Here is a 20,138-nt window from a genome sequence, read left to right as displayed (position 1 = left end):
GCTCTCAAAATAAACAGAAAATTATGGGTCAGGATCTGGAGAAAATGAGACCTTAGTGCACTGCTGGTGGGAATGGAAAACATTGCAGCCACGCTCTAGGGCAATTTCTCAAAAAACTCGAAAGTAGGATTGCCACATGACCCAGAAACTCCACTTCTGGCCGTATACCCAAAAGAACTGAAAATAGGGTCTCCAAGAGATATTTGTACCCCCATGTTGATAGCAGCGTTATTCACAGTAGCCAAAAGGCAGAAGCAACCCAATGGTTCATCCCCAGATGAATGGATAAACAAAATGTAGTACATCCATGAAATAAAATACAATCCAGCCCTAAAGAGGAAAGATTCTGACACATGTGGTAACACAGATGAACCCGGGGGACACGGTACTAAGCGAAATAAACCAGACACAAAAAGACAAATACCGTATGATTCTACTTATGTGAAGTTTCTAGAGCAGTCACGTTCTTAGAGACACAAAACAGAATGGTGGCATGAGTGTTCTTGCCAGAGTCCTGGAGATTGCACAACGGTGTAAATGCACTTAACACTACTAAACTCTGTACTTTAAAATGGTAAAAGGATAAATTTTATGTTATATTTGACCTTAATTTTCTTTAAAGAGTTGGGGCGAGCAGTTAGAGTACAGGCCGAAGTTCAGAAACACAGCCAGAAGGGAGGAATGAGAGTTCTCTATGGACAGGAAGTCTGCCTAGGGCTGTAAACCAAGAATTTGAATCTCATATGTTACTTTTTTCAGTGGCACACAACAGGCCAGGTGTGAATGGAGCCACCAGGTGACTGGGTAACCTCAGGTTCAGGCCATGCATGGCTCATGGGGCAGGAGGAAAAGGCATCTAGAGTATCAAGTGTGCTCTCAAGAAAATGGCCAAAGAAAAAGAAAATGGACAAAGAGACCCCACTGTGGGTCTAACTGCACAGAATAGGGAGTGAATCTAAAAGGAACCCACTTGGTAGGTAAAAAAATAGAATTGTCCAGGAATAAGAGATCCACGTTCAGTCAAAGAACAGATAACTTGAGCAGAAGGCAGTGAGAGAGATGGCAGACGGAGGATGGGCCACTACAGCAGAGATGTAAAGGTGCGGGGTCCTGGCGCCGGGAGGGAGGGGAAGCCACAGAGTGGGTGCCAGCATGGCATGGAAGCCAAGGACATGGGTGTTGAGAGTTCAGCCAGTGGGGCCAGGGAATGGGATGAGCCGTGGACCCTGGAGGACACTGGCATTGAGTGGGATGATGGCAGCACCTGAGACAGGAGGATGGAGCTGGGGGAAGGTCTTCAAGGGGCATGAGTGAGTGGCCAGCCCAGGAGGGGTAGAGAGGGGTGTGCCTCCTGGAGGCACAAACCTCAGGGTTTGGACACCAACCTAGGTCAGCAGGAGAGCACCACCCTGCTTGGGGAATGGGGAGCAGGGGAATGAGCAGGGCCTGCTGGGGAGGCCTGGGACAGACAGACTGGGGGGCTCAGGAGACAGGCTTTCTCACTCTGGAGTGTCTCTTCCTTCCTCCATCTCCACCAGATGGTGATACGGCCTGTCTCTATCCCTAGCGTCTGGGCTTGAGTGTCTGTCCCATAGTAGGTGCTCAAGAAATCTGGGGATGATGGGGAAAAGAGGGACAAGCTGGTTTCCAAACAGCTTCACGGCAGCCCAGCAACAGGCCCACAGGAGTCCTGCTCTGTGCCTTCCAGTGCCCAGCGAGGACGTGTGCAGCGCTGCACCCACCATGAGACTGAATGAGCAAGAGGAAACTGGGAGAATCATCGAAATGCAACGTCTGGAAATCCAACGCCTCAGAGACCAGATCCAAGAGCAGGAGCAGGTCCCAGGCTTCCACCCCCTTGCTGGAATTCGGCTTCCTTCCCTGGTCCGGTCAGAAGTGGATTTTGAGGTGCAGACCAACTGATCCCCCCTGGGGAGCCATCTGCAGGTACCCTGGGAGCCTGGCACCTCTGCGCCCAGGCCAACTCTGTGCTGTCCCTGTGGTCCCCACAGCACTGGCCCTACCAAGCTTTTTCTCCTGCCTGGCAGAACTTGGGACATGGTCAGAATAAAGATGTTTGCCCATCACCATGTCCAACTCTCTGTTTAGCAGGGAGCCAGAGACGGGGGTAGGGAAAGAGGGGACCCTGAGGACTGGGGGGTTCCAGCTCATCCAAAGCCATCGCAGCTTGTCCCTGTCCAGGCCCAAGGCCGCCTGTCACCACGGAGATCACATTGCCCTTGGGCCCTGCTTCCTGCTGCCCCTCTGCTCCCTCGGGGGCCACTGGGATGGGACCACACCCTGTCACAGGGGCCAGCTCATCCACCTCAGACCGGTGTGTACCCAGCATGTCCTGTGCCCTCTAGGACACCAGGCCCGGGGAGCAGGAAAAAAACTCAGGCACCCTCTGATCCAACCACAGAGACAACAACCCGTTACTTCATGATGCGGGGCAGGTGGGCCGGAACACAGCCCTCATTCCCAACTAGCCTCTGGGCTTTGCCTCTGAAGAAGAAATGGACTTGAAATGAGGTCAGGGAGGTTAGTGGAACCAGACCTCCCTGCAGGGTCGTGAAGGTGCATTGCAGATCTGTCACTGTCCAGGGGCCCGTGCAAAGCCCCTGAGAGTCACTGCTCTCTGCTCCCAGGCTCTTGCCACACTGGCTTCCTTTCAGTTCCTATAAAGGGTCAAGTTCTCCCTGCCTCGGGGTCGTTCCACATACTATTTTCTCTGCCTGGAATGCTCTCGTCCCCACAATTTCATCCTTCAGATGGATGTAGCTGAAATGCCACTTCCTCAGGAAGATGGTCCCCAATCCCCCCTCCACCATCTAGATCATGCGCACCATTTGGTTTCCTTCATAACCCTCACTATGACATTTCCATTTGATGGTGTGATGCTGCCTCTCCTCCAAGGCTCTCAGTTCTGTGGGTGCAAGTGCTGTGTCTGTTTTTAAAGTTCTGCTGGGTGTCTGGGTGGAGCATTGGTAGAGGCACCCAACAGTGGAGGCTGGGGGCCGTGGGGAGGACACTGTGGCCAACCACAGGTAAGAGGACAGCTTCTGGGCCCCAGATGGTGGTAGTGGAGGTGCAGAGATGTGAATTCTTCTGACTTCAGCCCCAAGGGAGTTAGCCTAGCACAGGGAGAGGGAGAAAGCCTGGGGAAGAAGGCAGGCGCAGAGCAAACCTGAGCTCTTCGGGGGCCAGAAGGGGATTCACCATGGTAGGATGCAGCAACATTCAAATGACAGGGTTTCCAACCTAAAAATGCCTTAGAATCAAGACCTCACATTTCACCTACAAAGATGGGCCTCAGGTTACAGGTGAGGAAATCAAAAGGGTGAAATAGCTGGCACAGGTTCCTCCTGCCGGGGCCAGGATCGCACCCAACTTGGGGCGCCAGCAGCCTCCACATCCCAGCCCCTGTGAGGCTGCCCTGGAGAAGCACAGAACAGAACCCCAGAACCCCAGGCCAGGTGGTGGAGGGGAGTGCGACGCCAGGAGAATCTAAACCAGAAGTAATGGAGCTCCCAAGCCAAGCTCAACCAAGCCAGGGGCTAGCTGTGGCCCAGCTTCTGGGAGGGCAGTGGGAGCAAGAGCTCTGGCCGGGGGAGAGCCCTGTCCCAGCAGCATCTGGCAGCCGGAGCCAGCGGGAGACAGGGTGTGTTTTCAGCTGCCCACGGGGGCATGGGGGTGGCCTCTTGCTGGCAAAAATCTCACCATTTTGTGCAGGTCTCCACCTACCAATAATCAGTGTTGTGGCTGGACTGACCCTTGGGTTCTTACTAGGATTCCAAGACACCCTGCAGCAACCACCATCAGGCAACCTCGAAAGAAAGGAAGGTTTATTACTTGGGGACCTGGAAATTACACCTGGGGCTCTCAGCAAGGTGTGGGGGGCGGGGGAGGCAGAGGAAGCAAGTCCTGTTTGGGGTACGGCTCTACTGGGGTTGAGTGTGGGGGCCTAGAGTTTGTGGGCTCAGGATTTAAAACATAAGAGTGGAAAAAAAAATAAAACATAAGAGTGGGATCTAACAGGTGAGGGGGAGGAAGGTGGGGGCAGTGGCTCAACGGGTCCGGGTCCGTTACCAAAATCAACCAAGATCTCTAAAATCGAGAAGCCTTACTGGCTGGCAGTGGGATTTTTGAGAAAGTCTTTGAAGTGGATGCCTCCGCAATCAAAGCAGACCTCAGGTACTTGCACCGCAAAGTGGGGCTTAACTCCACCAGTTGATGTCTCCCTTTTCCTCTGTGTTCCTACATCAAGCCGGTGGCTGGCACAGCCTGGGTGGCTGCTGTAGCAGAAACCTCCCTGACTCCTCCCTCCTGACTCCATGGGGAGGTTCCCACCCCGCTAGTGAACCTCCCCCTTCACAGGGTCCCTGCAGCCGGTTGATCCCTCATTGATAGTGTGGGCCTGACGGTCACCCACTCCTGCAGGACCCCGTGTCACCCAAGTGGCTAGGCCTTGGCATATGGACTCCACGTTTGTGCTTCTGGTTGGGGTCCATTATTAAGCTCTGGGGACTCATGCATTTACGGTGTGACAGCTGGTGCTTTGGGGGATTGCTTTCTCTCTGGGCCTCCGGCCATCCATTGGCTCCCCTGCCCTTCTTCTGGAGTCAGCATCCGCTGTGGTCAGGCAGCGTGAGCTGCCCCGCTGAGCCTCCTCTGCCAGCCTGTTCTCCTGCACTGAAGACCCTGCCCCACAGGAGTTCTAGCATTAGCATCTACCTTTCCCCACTGCTTTTTACACAGAGCATGACCAAACAGCTGCTCCCAGGAAGTGCCTGGGGGCCCTGGGAGGCCTGGGTACCTCTGTGCTTCCAGGTAGGACTCCCTTGTAATCATTGCTCTGGATTTGGAGTAGTGAGAGTTTAGAGAAAAGGACGTGAGACCCAGGAATGGGGTTCATTCTTCCTGAAGTCTCTTGGGGCAGCTCCCCTAGAACATGGGAGGTCCAAGGCCTGCTTATGCTCTGAGCACACCTGAGATGAGGACTCCCCAGAGCTGGGCTGGGCTGGGGGGCAGATTTACAAGGAAGTAACCCTGCCATGCACCAGGCAGCCAGAAGAACTAACCTTCCCTGATCACCTACGTTGACCAATCACAGACAAGAATTGGTGTGTATTGATTATCCTGTGTGTGTCACATGCTGGGATTTGGCAGGGGTGGCAGGTGTAGGACTCGCCTAGCACTTCCTATGTGTACTGATGTAGTAAATATATTGAAGTTGGGACTACGAGAGTCTAGTTCTGAACAGAAGAACTCTGGATGCCTTTCTTTAGCTACAAGTAATGAAACCCAACTCCAGCCAGTTTAAGCCCAAAGGGGAAGTTTATCACTGGGCCGGGCAAGGGTGTGTGTGTGTGTGTTGTGGGGGAGGGACGGGGGGTGTCTCAGGAATCTCAGGACAGAGATACAACCAGGCCTCAAGAGAAACTTGAACCAAGGCCTGGCTGGAGCCACCCCTCTCTCTCTTTCATCCTCCCTGCAGACCAGTTTCCATTCCCAGTTGGGGGAGCAGAAGATGCCTCAGCATCTTATTAGCACACACCACAAAGCTGAAATGGAATCTCTAGTCCGACTTTAAAATGACAAAAGAGAAGTACTTTTGGCCTTGCTTGAGTCTGGGGCTCACCTCTATCCACACCCAGGGGATGGGTCGCAAAAAGTAATCCTGGTTGCTGGGGTTCATCCCTGCCGTGAAGGTGGTCATTGTGAGCAGGGCAGACGCTCCAAAACATGTCCCTCTGAGGCAGTTGTCACTCAAGGAGCACGGAGGTCAGGGAAGGGGTGGGGTGTGTTGGCTAGAGCTGCAGACAGTAGTCTATGCCTCTTATGCTCCAGGCTGCCCTTCAGGATAGCAGAGACAGCACCTTTTTTGCTCACCACTATGTCTCTAGCACACCTGGTGGGAAGACAAAGAAGGGAAATGGTAACTGTTTGCTGGAGTTAATCAAGATTATAATTATATTATTTAATCTCATACACACAACTATTAATACTAATTCCCCATTTTACAAATGGAGAGGCTGAAACACATAGAGTTTAAGCAGGTTTTCTAAGGTTGCACAGCTGGAGCGGGGGCTTGACACTTCAAGGTCAGTCTAGCTCCAAAACCAGTGGGCTTTCCACCATTTACTACTCCACAAGCAGTCACCAAGCACCTCTTATATGCCAAGCCTATTTTAGGAGCTGGAGGGGGACACAGATCTTCGGTCATGAAGCTTACATTTTAGGGGAGTAGAAAGACAATATTCCAGACAGGTAAGAGAAATACATAGCATGCTGCGAGGTGGTAATTACTACCAAGAAACTTAAGAGAATAAAGGAAATAAAATAGGGCCAGGGGCTCGGAGGTAGGAGAAGGTTGTGATTGTAGACAGGGTGGCTGGGAAGGCTTCTCGCTGAGGTGATGTTCGAGCACATACATCCCTGACCTAAGGTGCAGGAGGGAGTCACGTGGAGAGAAAAGCATGCAAGACAGAGGGAACAGCCTATGCAAAGGCTGTGTCACAGCAAGAGCAAGTCGGGGAGGGACAACTGGATGAAATCAGAGAGGGCCCTAGCCATCCAGGAGGACTTTGCTGTTTCTCTGCGGAAGATGGGACACCGGAGGCAGCAGGAGTGACATCACGTGCTCTGCATTAGAAGGGGGTCAGCCCAGCGACCAGGGCGATAGTAGCCTGCGGTGGGATTGTGGCAGCAGGGAGACGGGGCCACAGGGCCTCTCTTTGGAGAGTGGGCATCTCAGAACTCCCACCGTCCAACAGCCATCTGATCCACATCCTGCACTCTGTGCCCACTGCCACCTCCTACTCCCGGCTTTCACTACTGCCCATCTGAGCTGCCCCCAGTTTGGGGGACAGAGTTCAAAAGCCCTGCAAGGAGCCTGCCTATCCACTTGGACTGCAGCCTTACTTGACAAGACCCAGACAGAGAACAAAGACTCACTCCATCAATGTTTAAGCTGAGGAATCTTTTAGGCTTGGTTACCACTATCCAAAAAGTTCTGTTTAAACCCCTCAGGGGAAAGGGAGGGAAAATTTCATGAGTTCCCCTGCCCTAGCTCCATCCAGGACATCTGGACCACAGGTCTGGCAGGGCTGACCCCTCCATGGGACCAGGAGGGTAAATAATTGCTAGAAATCAGCAAGTCAGCAGGAGGAGTTCACAACCTGGAGCCCTGACCCTCCCCGCTCTGCGCCCCAGGGCAGGGGATGCCTTTATAAAGTTTTGCCCAAGTGGAATACCCACATGGTCCTCCCTGAGAGCCAGCCGGCCTCACAGCAGGCAGCTTGACATGACTTTTCCTTGAGGGGAAGAGCCATCTGGATCTGCACTATCCCCGTCAGGGAGCCGTGAGCCGCATGTGGCAATTGCACGTTTGCCACATAGCTAGTCTGAACTGAGAAGCACAAAATAAGAGTGACGTAGCTTAGTAATCGTGTGTCATCCTTCACTAAATGAAAATCAATGAAAAATATTAGGGGGTTAAATAAAAATTTTCATAGATTATTTTCACCTTTTTTTTCTTTTTTTAACCTTTGTAACAGGGCTACTAGAAGATTTTTATTTTTTGTTTTATTTTTTTTATAAGAATAAGGTCTGACTTTCTTTTTTAAGATTTTATTTATTTATTCATGAGACACAGAAGAGAGGCAGAGACACCGGCAGAGGGAGAAATAGGCTCTGTGCAGGGAGCCCGACATGGGACTCGATCCCGGGACCCCAGGATCACACCCTGGGCCCGAGGCAGATGCTCAACCGCTGGGCCACCCAGGCGTCCCTACTAAGATTTATAAATCACATCTGCGGCTCAAGTTATACTTCTCTGACAGCACGACTCCAAGGCTGTGGCTGGCTCCTGCATCATCTCCACAGAGCAAAGCGAAGAGAGGCACAGAAGGGTCAAGCATGAGTATTTCGTGAGCTGGTACTGGGAAGAAAACTTTGACTTTGTCTTTCTTGTCTATTTGATACACATCAGAAGGAGAGGGCAGGGGGCATTACAAGGGACCCAATCCAGGAAATGGGTGACAGCCTGCAACCACCTCCAAGTGGGGGCCCCCCTGCATCCATCCAAAGTGTGTGCGGTAGGCGCTGCCAGGTTCATCTGTCAGAAGCAGAGCCCTGGCCACGTCCCTGTTAGGCTTCAGAATCTTCCAGGGGCACCTCAGAGGAGCCCAGAAGCCTTGCCACTGCATGCACGTCCCCGTGCAACCTGCCAAACTTGTCCTTCCAGCCTTATTTCACGGGCTGCCTGCCCCTATCACTTCACATATTCATTCATTCAACAAATATTTATCATTACTTCCTCCGTGCTAGGCAAAGTGCAAGCTACGAAAGTCACGGTGGTTAGCAAACCGGACACTGAGACCACCGTGTAGTGGGGGATGACGAGTGAGTAAATAGTGGCAATTACGGCGCACACTTAAGAGCAGCTGTGGGGGAGGCACGGGGCCGTGGGGGCACCAGAGGCCCCTGGGCCAGCCTGGAAGTCAGAGAGGGCTTCCTGGAGAAGATGATCTCACAGTTGAAGAATCTCAGTTGGCCAGGCCGAGGCAGGATGGTGGTAAATACCAACGTGCATGGGAACTCGGAGTTCAAAAACCAGCCGGAAGGACAAAGCAGTGGACAGAGCACGGAGAACTGAATGACATGCCACCTGGCTGGAGGGCAGGGGCCAGTGGCAAATGACTGGCGCGTGGTGCAGATGGCAGGGGCTATGTGAGCCTGCAAAGGAGTGTGGCATGTATCCTGAAGTGTTTATTCTGCAAGAGTTTTAAGCCAGGAAGCTCCTGTTTCACACCTGAAAAGCCTTTGCCCTCTTCTGGGGGAGCTGAAGCCCCACCTCTCCCAGCAGGTGCCGCATCCAGGAGGCCAGCCCATGGTGTCAGGGCTTTAAAGGAGACCCAGCAAGGGGACTGTGGGAGCTCCAGTCCAAGGATGAGGGTACTGGGCCAGGGTTGGGGGATCAGCTGGTGTTGGGATTTGGGACTGGGATTTGGGGGCTGAATTCAGGAACAAGGATCAAGGTCGTGGTCTAGGGTCTAATTCCAGAATCTGGAGCTGAGGTTTCAAGCCAGATTTGCGGTTGGGATTTGAAGCCGGGGCAGGAATTGGATTTGGAAATGGGGCTGGGGGTTGGGGCTGAGATATGGGGTAGAGGTTGCAGTCGGAGCTGGGAAATCTAGTTAGAGTTTGAAAGTGCAGCTGGGGTCGGGTTAGGTTTAGGCTGGAGCTAAAGCTAAACTGGGCTTGGAGCGGTGGGATGAGTTAGGGTCCAGGCTCTGGAGCAGATAGAGAACATTCCTCCTGCTGCCCGGATCTGGGAATTGTGTTCGAGCCCTAACAGCGGCGGACAGAAGCCCCTCCCTTCCCAGGAATGCCTCCAGCCCAGCAGATGGAGCTGTGCCACGTCAGCCAATCAGCTCAAAGCCCAGCCTTGGAAACACCTGTTGATCCCCCTCCCCCCCCACGCACACCCCCAGGGTTTACCTGGACCAGGTTAGGCAGGTGAAGCACCTCCCCGGAAACGGAGCTGGAGCGCCCCACCTGCCTGGCCCTGTCTGCTCTGATCGGATCCAGCGCTTCCAGGCTTCTTGTGAGTGCCCCATGGTCCCCTGACCCCCACCGCCCCCACTCTCTCCCGCTGGCTCTGCCCAAGAACCTCCGCCCCACCCGAAGCCTGGCCCCACTGCCCCAGCACACCTGTGCGAGCACTTTCAGACCAGTGAAGTCACGGACCTGGGGAACACTGGGACTGACCCCAGGTCCCCTCCCAAGACCCCGCCCCCACCTCCCTTAGGGGCATCTGCACCTGCTCCTCCCAGCCTGTGTGCTAGGCTGTTCCTGCGGGGGGGCGGGGGGGGGGCGGTGAAGAACAGACTCCTCCTGGGGCGGGGTGGGGGTGGTAAACCCTTGTACAGCACGGCCACGTTCATCACATTCCTGGACCTACGTATACAGCAGGAGTCCTATCCTGAATTAGGAGAACATTGTATTCTTTTATTCAAGGAGGTATTCTTTGGGCATCTATGCAGGTCCTAGAATGCCCATTGGAATTTTGAAGCGGAGATGTCAGATGACTCGCTCCCATCCTTCAAGATAAATGTTATTGTCCTCATTTTTCCAATAAGGAGACTGAGGTTCTAAGAGGTGAACTTATCTGGGGATTCTCTGACCCTCCCCTAGGCCCCTCTTCCCCCTAACCCACACCCGGCATTTATCACATATATGCACCTGCTGCAAGCCAGAGCTCCTTGAGGGCAGGGACCACAGCTGCTTTCTTTTGCCCAGTTGAGTCACACTGATTGGCCTGTAGAGGAAGGTTAAATGTGAAACAAGTAACCACCGTCAGGTCCTTTGCCCCAGTCCCATGGGTGGTAAGGACAGCAGCTGGGGTTCCCGTACAGAACCCTCCTCCCTTCGCCCCACTTTAGAGAAATCATGGAGGAGGGTGGCATGGGGGCGTTGGTGAGAGGGAGAGTGGAGAAAGACAGGAGGCAGGAAGATGGGCGTGGGTGGGGGTGATGAGGCAGGAGCCATGGGGATGGAAGCAGGGACTGTTTACAGGTGGCCTCCCTGGGACGTGCATTCCACGAGGAAGTAAGAAACATGAGAGGAGGAGGGGGAGGTCCAGGCTAAGGTGACAAGCTTGGGTTGGGACCTGTTGCGTCAGAGATGACTTGGGAACAATTGGCTTATGGGTCTGGAGCTTAGGAGGGAGATCTGGGTGTGAGGGAGAGAGGGATTGGGGCACCGACAGCCACAGGTGGGAAATCCTATGAGATGCTGGGGAAGGAGAGAGGTAGGGATTAGATCCCCACCCCCAGAGAAGTAGCCGCAGCCCCCAGAGAGAAGGCTCATGGTCAGGCTGCTGGTTCCAGAAGGGTTAAGTCGTAAGTCCCCCCTGCCCCCACCCCCCCACCCCCGCTCCCCACAGCCCTCCCCCAGGAGCCAGCGGTGACAGCTGAGGCCATGTGAGTCCGATCCTGAATGAGGCTTTATCTCTGCTCTTGGTCCCATCATCCACTGTGGCACCAGCTCCTTCGGGCCGCCGGGATGGGACAGGCACCTGAGAGAAACCAGAGAGGTCAGGGGCTCCCCTGGCGGGGTGGGGGACGTGTCATGTGGGGGAACCCTCCTGGGGTCACTGGAGAGGCATTCCCAAGTGGCAGTGCTGGGGAGGGGGTGTGGCGGGTGGAGGGACGGAGTGGAGTGCAGGGGGGACACTGGGGCGGATTCCCAGGGATCATCCCCCCAGGGATCATCCCCGAGGCTCCCAGGGAGGCCCCCCAGGTTGAGTGGGCTGGGCAGTAACAGCGTGATCCCCCTGCAGGTGCTGGAGAGTGCGCCCTGGGCTGGGAGAGGACCGGGACCCCAGGCCTCTGGCTGCCGAGCAGCTGGTGGGGGCTCTAGGCCATGACCCGCACCCCGGGCCCCCTGGCTCTGCCCTGCGCCCTGCACCCGGCCCCCTGCCATGTCTGAAGGGGAGGCTCCAGCCCCGCCGGGCCAGGGGCTGCCCCCCGACATGCTGGCCGAGCAAGTGGAGCTCTGGTGGTCCCAGCAGCCGCGCCGCTCGGCACTCTGCTTCGCCGTGGCCGTGCTCCTGGTGGCGGGCTGCGGGGCGGGCGGTGTGGCCCTGCTGTCCTCCACCAGCAGCCGCTCGGGTGAGTGGCGCCTGGCGGCAGGCACGGTGCTCTGCCTGCTGGCCCTGCTGGTCCTGGTCAAGCAGCTGATGAGCTCGGCCGTGCAGGACATGAACTGCGTCCGCCAGCCCCAGCACGTGGCCCTGCTGCGCAGTGGCGGGGGCGCCGACGCGCTGGTGGTGCTGCTCAGCGGCCTGGTGGTGCTGGTCACCGGCCTGACCCTGGCCGGGCTGGCCGCCGCCCCCGCCCCTGCGCGGCCGCTGGCTGCCATGCTCTCCGTGGGCATCGGCCTGGCGGCCTCGGGCTCGCTCTTGCTGCTGGGCCTGCTGCTGTACCAGGTGGGCGTGAGCGGCCACTGCCCCCCGCTCCCCGCCGCCGCCCCCTCCGCCCGCAGCGACGGCAGCGTCCTCAGCATCTCGGGACAGCTGTCTGCTGGCCAGCGGCACGAGACCACGTCCAGCATCGCCAGCCTCATCTGACCAGGCGCCGGCAAGCTCCCCCTTTTCACGAGCTGCCCAGCACCCACAGGGTGGGTGGGAGTGGGGGCGCGCTTGCGGGACGCGTGCAGGGAGTGCGCGTGGACATGCACGTGTCCCCAGGACTGCCCACCCCCTGTGGGGTTGCATGACCTGTGCCGAAGAGCCCACGTGTCCCCACACATCCATGCCGCAGGAAGGCGTGCGCAGGTCTCCTTGGAACTCGGGGTTTGTGACCATGGAGCAGTTGGAGTCTACCTGTCTGTCACCGGGGTCCCTGAAGATCCTTGGCACCCACTCTCAACAGCCCTCGAATTCAACCCTGCCTTGTAGCACCGATGAGGGGTTTCCCAGGAGTGACTGTTTCCCGCCCCCAGAGACCACACCAGTGACTCTTCACGGACCACGAGAGTGGTCACCTAACTGGTGACCAGGTGGAAAGAACACAGGCTCCGCAATGTGACAGGACTGGACTGGGATCCCCCATCCACGACTCCCCAGCTGGGGGCCCTGGGCAAGTGACTTAACCTCCCGGAGCCTCAGGTTCCGAAGAGTCACAGTCGTGATCGTGGTGACCAATGGTGAGGACCACGTGACATCGTGTATAGGAGGGGCGGGCACCTGGCAGGTGTGAAATAAAAGCAGGGGTCACCGTCATTGTGATTGTCCCTCACCATCTCACTGAGAGACCTTCCTTCCCCTCCTGGGCCCCCCCCCCCAGCCATCCCTTCCACTGGGAACACTGTGCCTAACTCGAGCTGGCAGATGTGCCCTGCCCGGCCCCCAGCCTGGCCTGTGGCTTCTCCTCTAGGTCCTGTGGAGGGGAGGGGGGTGAGGGGACGCTCAGCTTCGGGAAGGTGGAGGGTTTCTATTTGGGGGGTGGAGGAGGGCGTATACCCTGAGTCCTTCATGTTTGCTCCTGTGCTGATTTAAGATAAAGCCTTAAGAATTGGGGGTTTATCAGCCGGTTTCTCTGGAGGCTGCAGCTCCCTACCCCACCTCTAGGATCACACCGTCTGCAGTTGCTCCACTGGCTGACCCTCCTCTGCACACCTGCACCTCCCCCCACTCAGGCATGGGAGGGTTGTCCGAAAGCCCCCTGGGTGGGAACAGTCACTTCCTGCTTGGGGTCAGCCCTGGAAGGCATCGCCCACCTCCAGCGCAGAACTTCCTGGGTGGCAGTGATCACGATCACCTCCCGCGGGAGGGAGAGCGCCAGGAGCCGCCAGGTTTCATCACTCCCTGCTGCTCAGGTGGGGTGTCCCCCGTCCCCCACCAGGGCCCCCAGAGAGGCAGGTGTCCAGGGGCACTGAGCGTAGAGCACCTGTAAGTGCTCTGACAGAAGGAAATTGCTTTCAGGGACCAAGATCTGGGGGCTCCTCCTGGAGAAACCTGGGAGCTGATGGATGGGGGAAGGGTGTTGCCAGCAGGGTGAGTGGAAACAAGAGGCCATGTCCGGGACCACCAAGGACAGCAGAGCCTCCCCCCGGGAACTGTGGCATCTCAGACCCTGCATATTCAACCTGGATCCCCTCGTCCTCATCCCCACCCAGCTCCTCATCTCACCTGGGGGGTATGGCCTTCGCCCAGCACCTCGCTCCCTCCCCACCTCGTGCCCTGGGAACACATCACCACCTGCGGACTCCACCGCCCACTCCCAGCGCCCTCCCCGGCTATGCGTGATTTGTGCAGCCTCCCCTGGGTGGGGGGCTCCCTACTTCTACTCTTTTCTTCCTCAGTTCACCTCTCCTCAACCCCACCACGTACATATACTTGAGCCACAGTGTTAGAGTAGGTGGGGGGGAAGGGGATGCAGGGGGATGTGCCCCACCCCCATTGACCCAGGCTATGGACCCCGGGCACCGGGAGGCTCTTCACCCCTTCTCTTGTCCTTGAAATGTGTGTCCCACTTGCCAGCCTGGCTCCTAGAAGCTGCCCCAAGGATACAGCCTCGAGACAGTGATGTCGCGAGGAGACTATCTGGGTGGCACAGGATACTGAACCCAGTTAAGGCCTCGGTGTAAGATCTGACAGGCAGGTGCTGAGATCTACTCACCCCCACCTCCCCGAGAGTCACCAGAAAAAGCCTCAGAAGTAAGTTCCCGTGCCCCTTACACCTGCCAGCCCCCAACCTGTCCCCGTCTTTGTCTTGGGTCTCTTCCTGCCCCCCCAAGGGCCAGGGCCAATTTCAGGTTACACCCGGGAAGCTCCAGGTTGCAACCCAGTGCTGTCCTTATAGGGAAACTTACAGTATCCCCCCCACGACACGCCTGTCCCCCTAGACTAACAAGGTGCCCATTTCCTACGTCCATACATACCCCCAACTGTAGACGACAGTCTGCACTTCCTTCCCTGCGCGCCTGTCTCCTTAGTCAGGTGGTTAGCTCCTGCTGGCAGGACATGGGTGTCGCTTCTCTGCACATCCCTTATTCCCAAGGTGGGCCTGACGCATAGTGGGTGCTTTACTGGGGGGGTGAAGGGCTCAGCTTGGTTGGATGGCAATGTGTATACCCTACCCAGAACAAGGACAGGTCGAGAACTTAGGCCACTGTCCACTCCTGGCCCTGAATCTTTCTGTCCCTGAATCCTCCCTCTTCCAGGGCTCCCAAGAGGGAGCCGCCATTCTCATCAGAGGACCACAGACTGCCTCTCCATCCGTTCATGTGGGGAGAATTCCTGTTTCTTTTTAGCTGAAACAGGGTTAGACTCTTTCATGAGATTTCCTTTAAAAAAAACTAAAGGAAAAAAATAAAAATAAAAAAAACTAAAGGAAGGGAGACGCCTGGGTGGCTCAGTGGTTGAGCATCTGCCTTTGGCTCAGGTTGTGATCCCGGGGTCCTGGGATCAAGTCCCACATTTGGGCTCCATGCAGGAAGCCTGCTTCTCCCTCTGCCTGTGTCTCTGCCTCTCTCTGTGTGTCTCTCGTGAATAAATAAATAAAATCTTAAAAAAAAAAAAAAAAAAAACTAAAGGAAGGGCACCTGGCTGGCTCAGTTGGAGGAGCATGCCACTCTTGATCTTGGGGTCATGAGGTTGAGTCCCATGTTGGGCCTAGTGATGACTTTTAAAAACCCAAATAAGGAGCAGAAGGTTTATTTGAGGAAAACAAACAAATAAAATGCTACAAAAAAAAAAAAAAAAACTAAAGGAAAACAGAAGCACAGGTCTAAAGAAAGGGCGGGGGGCCAGGTTACATCGCACCAATGTCCCAATAAGCAGCCACCACAGGCAAGGCCTTCCTTGAGCTCCCCTGGGAAGGACGCCAGGTGAAGACCATGGCCCTGCCCCCAGAGGGCCGTTCCAAAGGGCAGTGGAGTAGTACCTACACACCCAGTAGGACGTGGGTCTGGGTAGGAGCTGGGTGGACGCATGGGCAGGGCAGAAATGTCGCTACTTCTGCAGTCACTACAGCTGACTTCCCAGGACCTGGTACCCCCAGCTTGTTGGCTCAGAGCATCTCCCTAAATCCCATCTCGGGCCACACTACAACCAGCCATCCCCTGGCCCCTCCTGTCTTCATCTCCCTTCTGGTTAAGTTTCCATGACCCATCATTTCACCTGCTCCTTGACAGAGTCCTCAGCTCCTTAGCCCCCTGCCCCCTCCCCGTCCTTTGGTCCCAACCAATCCCTTCCCGTCTGCCTTCACTGTACCTGCTGCCTCACAGTGACTGGTTATTGGAGAGACCTGCCTTCACTGCACCTGCTGCACAGCCAGGCAGCCTGGGGTCACCATGGGTCCCTCATCACCCACCTCGACTGGTCTGCAATGCTACTCATCGCTTACACTGTTCCTCCCTGGTGGGCTCCTGCTTCCACAGCGGCTCCCAAGTTCTCTCCACGACCTTTCACACCCCAGCGTCACCCCCAGAACACCACCCTCTGCAGGGGGCTTGGCCTCCCTACCACGAGAAAGTGAGAGCCCCGTGGTGGGAAGAGCCCCGTGGTGGGAAGCCTTCCCCTTGCTCCTGCCAAATAGCTCTCCCTTCCCTCCCCTTTGTGGAATGGCCCTGTCAGCCCAGCCAAGGAATTTGGACTTTGTCCTCAGGACAATGAGAAACATGGAAAGCTTTTAATTAGGGGAGTACTCTGGCCAGAATAGGATTGGAGACCGAGGCTGGCCACAGTGCAGAGCCAGGAATTGGTCATCAGAGAAAAGAATCAGAAGAAATGTCCAGTCAGTCCCAGAGGTGCCATTTCCGCAGGCCCCTGGGGGATGAGAAGCAGCGGCCAAGCTAGGAAGGTGGAGAAGAAGGAGTATCCCAGAAAGAAGGGAGGGTCCAGAGATGAGAGAACTTGGGTCCTTCAAGGAAACACAGTGGATTCATGTGGCCAGAACTGGAACATTCACTGGCAAGAGGCAAGGGGGCAGCCAGGGAGGAGCCCTGGGCCAGTCCTGGGCTCAGAGGCTTCAGAGCAGGTGGTCCCGTTTCTTAAGGTGAAGAGGAAGCTGGTGGAGGGTTTTAAGGAATGGACTGGTCAGAATTGTGCTTTAGAACGGTCATTCTGCCTGCAGCGTAGAGAATTAATTAGAAGGGGCAAGACTAGAGACGGGGGAAGGTGTCGGTTGATGAATGCCATCTCCGGCTTGAGGCAATGGTGGCCCCAAGAGGTGGCTGTTGGGACGGAGTAAAACACGACAGATCTGATGAACATTCAGAGGGTGCGATCAACATGTCCTTGTGACTGAGGAGCTCTTTAAGATGAGAGAAGTGTGATGGGTTGAGAGAATGTTGAGGGAACGAGAGGCTTAAGACGGGAGGCAGAGAAGAGGCTGTTCTTAAAGGCCCTGAGTGGACAGGCAGGGAGGGTGGCTCCAGGGCACGCGACGGGGGCCAGGGCTTACGATGCCACATGGACAGGGGAGAAGCAAGAATGTGGACACGGGTAAGTTGGAGCAGGAATTGAGGGAGGCCCTGACCAACAACTGACCCCAAAATGCAAGGCGGTGTTGGGTACAAAGCAAAGAAGGGGCTGAGGGAGAGACAGTGGGGTGGTCTGGGCCTAGACAGAGGTCCCCGTGGGCAGCAAGAGGAGGTAGAGAGAGGCACTTGCCAATGTGCCCCCAGTGCTCCATAGTCACATTTCAGGTCCTTGGCCATGTCACCTGGACCCTCAGATACTGGAAGAACATGTTCCAGCAACTTCTGGATGGTTCTTACATCACATCCAGCTACATCCCACATGAGACGTCACCCCTTCTAGGGACACTCAGGTTTCTAGAGGGGCTTTCTCGGGTGTAATACATGCTCCCTGGCACTCAGCTTTCTGCACGCGGATGGGGGGCTGCCTTCTGGAGTGTTCCCCAGGACCTGTAGCTCCCTGCACGCAGCTGTGGAAGTCAGCCTCCGGGACTTGATTGGGGCATGCCACTTGTACCCTCACAGCCCACCCTCCCAAACCTGCAGCTTGCACCCTGAAACGTCTCAGCTCCCGCTCCCTCGGGGGAGGGGAGTGCCAGCCCAGGCCGGCTGGGAGCAAGTCCAGCTACCAAGACCAACGATCGGTACTTTGGGGTGAGATTGTGGTGCGGTTGCTGAGTGAAGTGGGCAAGTTGCAGTTAACTTGTGGGAGCCTCAACTTCTCAGTCTATGGGGGTGCCCACCCAGCGGGGCTGTCATAAAGAAGTGCTAGAGCTTCAGTGTCATAATTGTTGATGTTGTTACTGTTACCATGTTTTACAGGATCAGAGATTCTGATTCAAGTCCTTTGCTGTCCTTACTGGATCTTTTTTTTAAGGATTTTATGTATGTATGTATGTAGTATTTATTTATTTATTTATTCGTTCATTCATTCATTCACTCATGAGAGAGAGAGAGGGAGAGCACACATGTGTGTGCACACATTTAGCCATACAAGGAGAGGAGCAGAGGGAGAGGAAAGGGGAGGGGGAAAGAATCTCAAGCGGACTTCGGGCTGAGTGTGGAGCTGGACAGGGGGCTCAATCTCACAATTCCAAGATCATGACCTGAGCTGACATCAAGAGTCGGCCGCTTAACTGACTGAGCCACCCAGGTGCCCCCTCACCGGATCTTCTGACCTGAATCCTGGGATGCAGACACATCTAAATCTCCAGCCCAGAGTGAATGAGGAGGAGGGAGGCTTGGCAAGCTTCCGCTTCAAGATGAGCAGAAGCCAGCCTCTGCCCCTGGAAACCCCACATCAGGCATGGACTCCACGGTCACCCACAGCCAGCCCCTCGTCAGTGCACCCAGCCACCCAACCAGATACCAGGGCCACTTCGGTGCCTCCTTCCTACTCCCCACTTCTGACAGCAGGAAGCCTGCCAATGCCACCTCCCTCCTGTCTCTGGAATCTCTGTTCCCTGCCACACCCTAGGCAAGTCTTATCACCTCTCTCTGGGGCTCTCCCCTCCAACCCATTGGCACAGCATCCAGAGTGACTTTTCTATCACGATTACATCACTCCCTGGCCCAAAAAGTCCACAGACAAGCCCCAGCTGCTCTCATATTGAAGTGCAAGCTGCCTTGGCACCAAAGCCCTCGCTGATCTGACCCTCCCTCCAGCTTCATCACTGCCCGGGGCACCCCTCGATCCCTGCCTTTCTCTCAACCTCCTTCCTGTATCAGTCCTGCCCTCCCCTTTCTTCTCCGCTTGCTCTTTCCTCAAAGGCTAGCACTGCAGCCAGTGGCCACATGTGGGGTGGCCACCCAGCTCCTGAGGACTCCCTCTTGTCTGGGAATGACCTGGGTAGGTACTTGACCCAAATTGGGCTGATGACATTCTGACATTCTCCCCCCCTCCCCACCGCCGAGTACTTGAAACTTGGAACCAAGAACTCGGGAGTCCCAGGCATGGAGTCTCATGAATGCCCACAAGTGACAGAGCATGAGAGATACTGTTCCTGTCCTCAAGCTGCTGGAGCCCTCTGCTTCCTGCCTTCCTGAGTCCGTTGTCCCTTTAATTCTCTTCCCATTGTTTGAGACCAAAAAAAGCTTAAATTTCTCCCTTCTTTAATCTGCCTCCCTTGGTTGGATTATTTGGGTTTTTTTTGGTATCTCGTTATATAACTTCTTTATATATTTTGGATGCTAACCCTTTATTGGATATGTCATTTGCACACCTCTTCTTCCACTCAGTGGGTTGTCTTTTAATTTTACAGAAGACAGGAAAAGACATTTCTCCAAAGAAGACATACCAAGAGACACATGTAAAGATGCTCAACATCAGTCATCATCAGGGAAATGTAAATCAAAAGGCCATGAGCTATCACCTCCCACTTGTCAGAATGGGTAAAGTCAACAACACAAGAGGATACAGAGGATGTGGAGAAAGGGAAACCCTCGTGCACTATTGGTGGGAATGCAACCTGGTGCAGCCTCTGTGGAAAAGTGTGGAGGTTTCTGAAAAATAATTAAAAATAGAACTAGCGTATGAGCCAGCATTCACACTACTGAGTATTTTTACCCAAAGAATTCAAAAGGATACACGCACCCCTATGTTCATTGCAGCATTATTTACAACAGCCAAATTACGGAGTCAGCCCAAGTGTCCACTGATAGATGAGTGGATAAAGAAGGGGTACATATGCATACATACCATATGTATATAATGGAATATCACTCAGCCATAAAAAAAGAATGAAATCTTGCCATTTGCAATGACAAGGATGGATCTAGAGAGTATAATGCTAAGCAAAATAAGTCAGTCTGAGAAAGATAAGTAGCATATGATTTCACTCATACATGGAATTTAAGAAACAAATGAACAAAGGGGGGAAAGGGGAAACTAAGAAACCTACTCTTAACTACAGAGAACAAGCTGATGGTTACCAGGGAGGAGGATGCGGGGAAATGGAGGATGAGGATTAAGAGTACACCTGTCATGGGATGGTTCCAGCGGTTGAGTCTCTGCCTTTGGCTCAGGGCGTGACCCCACGGTCCTGGGATGGAGGCCCAGGTCGGGCTCCCTGCATGGAGCCTGCTTCTCCCTCTGCCTGTGTCTCTGCCTCTCTGTGTCTCTCATGAATAAATAAATAACATCTTTA

General features: G+C 55.0%; 2 protein-coding genes and 1 long non-coding RNA gene across 11 annotated transcripts in view; all 3 read left to right on the top strand.

Moving 5' to 3' along the window:
• Positions 1-2,087, top strand: part of CFAP57 (cilia and flagella associated protein 57) — a 73,527-nt gene extending 71,440 nt beyond the window's left edge. For all 3 annotated transcript variants that reach the window (XM_077845386.1, XM_077845385.1, XM_077845387.1), the window contains one exon: positions 1,709-2,087. In XM_077845386.1, the coding sequence (XP_077701512.1) occupies positions 1,709-1,923 (215 nt within the window). In that variant the 3' untranslated portion in view covers positions 1,924-2,087. The remainder of the gene's footprint in view (positions 1-1,708) is intronic.
• A 6,218-nt stretch (positions 2,088-8,305) lies between these two features.
• On the top strand, positions 8,306-11,136 carry LOC144282133 (uncharacterized). 6 transcript variants are annotated; one of them, XR_013350476.1, is made up of 5 exons: positions 8,343-8,406; positions 8,870-8,958; positions 9,390-9,610; positions 10,050-10,164; positions 10,952-11,126. It is a non-coding gene; the product is annotated as an uncharacterized LOC144282133 (long non-coding RNA). The 6 variants fall into 6 exon arrangements; XR_013350478.1 differs by having other exon boundaries at positions 8,375-8,406; positions 9,498-9,610; XR_013350475.1 differs by having other exon boundaries at positions 8,306-8,406; positions 8,870-9,610; positions 10,952-11,136.
• Positions 11,137-11,312: 176 nt separating this feature from the next.
• TMEM125 (transmembrane protein 125) lies at positions 11,313-17,837 on the top strand. 2 transcript variants are annotated; one of them, XM_077845390.1, is made up of 3 exons: positions 11,313-12,714; positions 13,493-13,564; positions 14,051-17,837. In XM_077845390.1, exon 1 carries the CDS (start codon positions 11,489-11,491, stop codon positions 12,134-12,136), a length of 648 nt encoding a protein of 215 aa, XP_077701516.1. In that variant the 5' UTR covers positions 11,313-11,488; the 3' UTR covers positions 12,137-12,714; positions 13,493-13,564; positions 14,051-17,837. The 2 variants fall into 2 exon arrangements, with proteins under 2 accessions (XP_077701516.1, XP_077701515.1); XM_077845389.1 differs by having other exon boundaries at positions 13,493-17,837.
• Positions 17,838-20,138: the final 2,301 nt, after the last annotated feature.

The sequence above is a fragment of the Canis aureus genome, chromosome 13 (genome assembly GCF_053574225.1).
Source record: "Canis aureus isolate CA01 chromosome 13, VMU_Caureus_v.1.0, whole genome shotgun sequence".
Taxonomy (NCBI): domain Eukaryota; kingdom Metazoa; phylum Chordata; class Mammalia; order Carnivora; family Canidae; genus Canis; species Canis aureus.
Note: the sequence above shows the minus strand (reverse complement) of the source record. Positions and strands in the feature narration are given on the sequence as shown.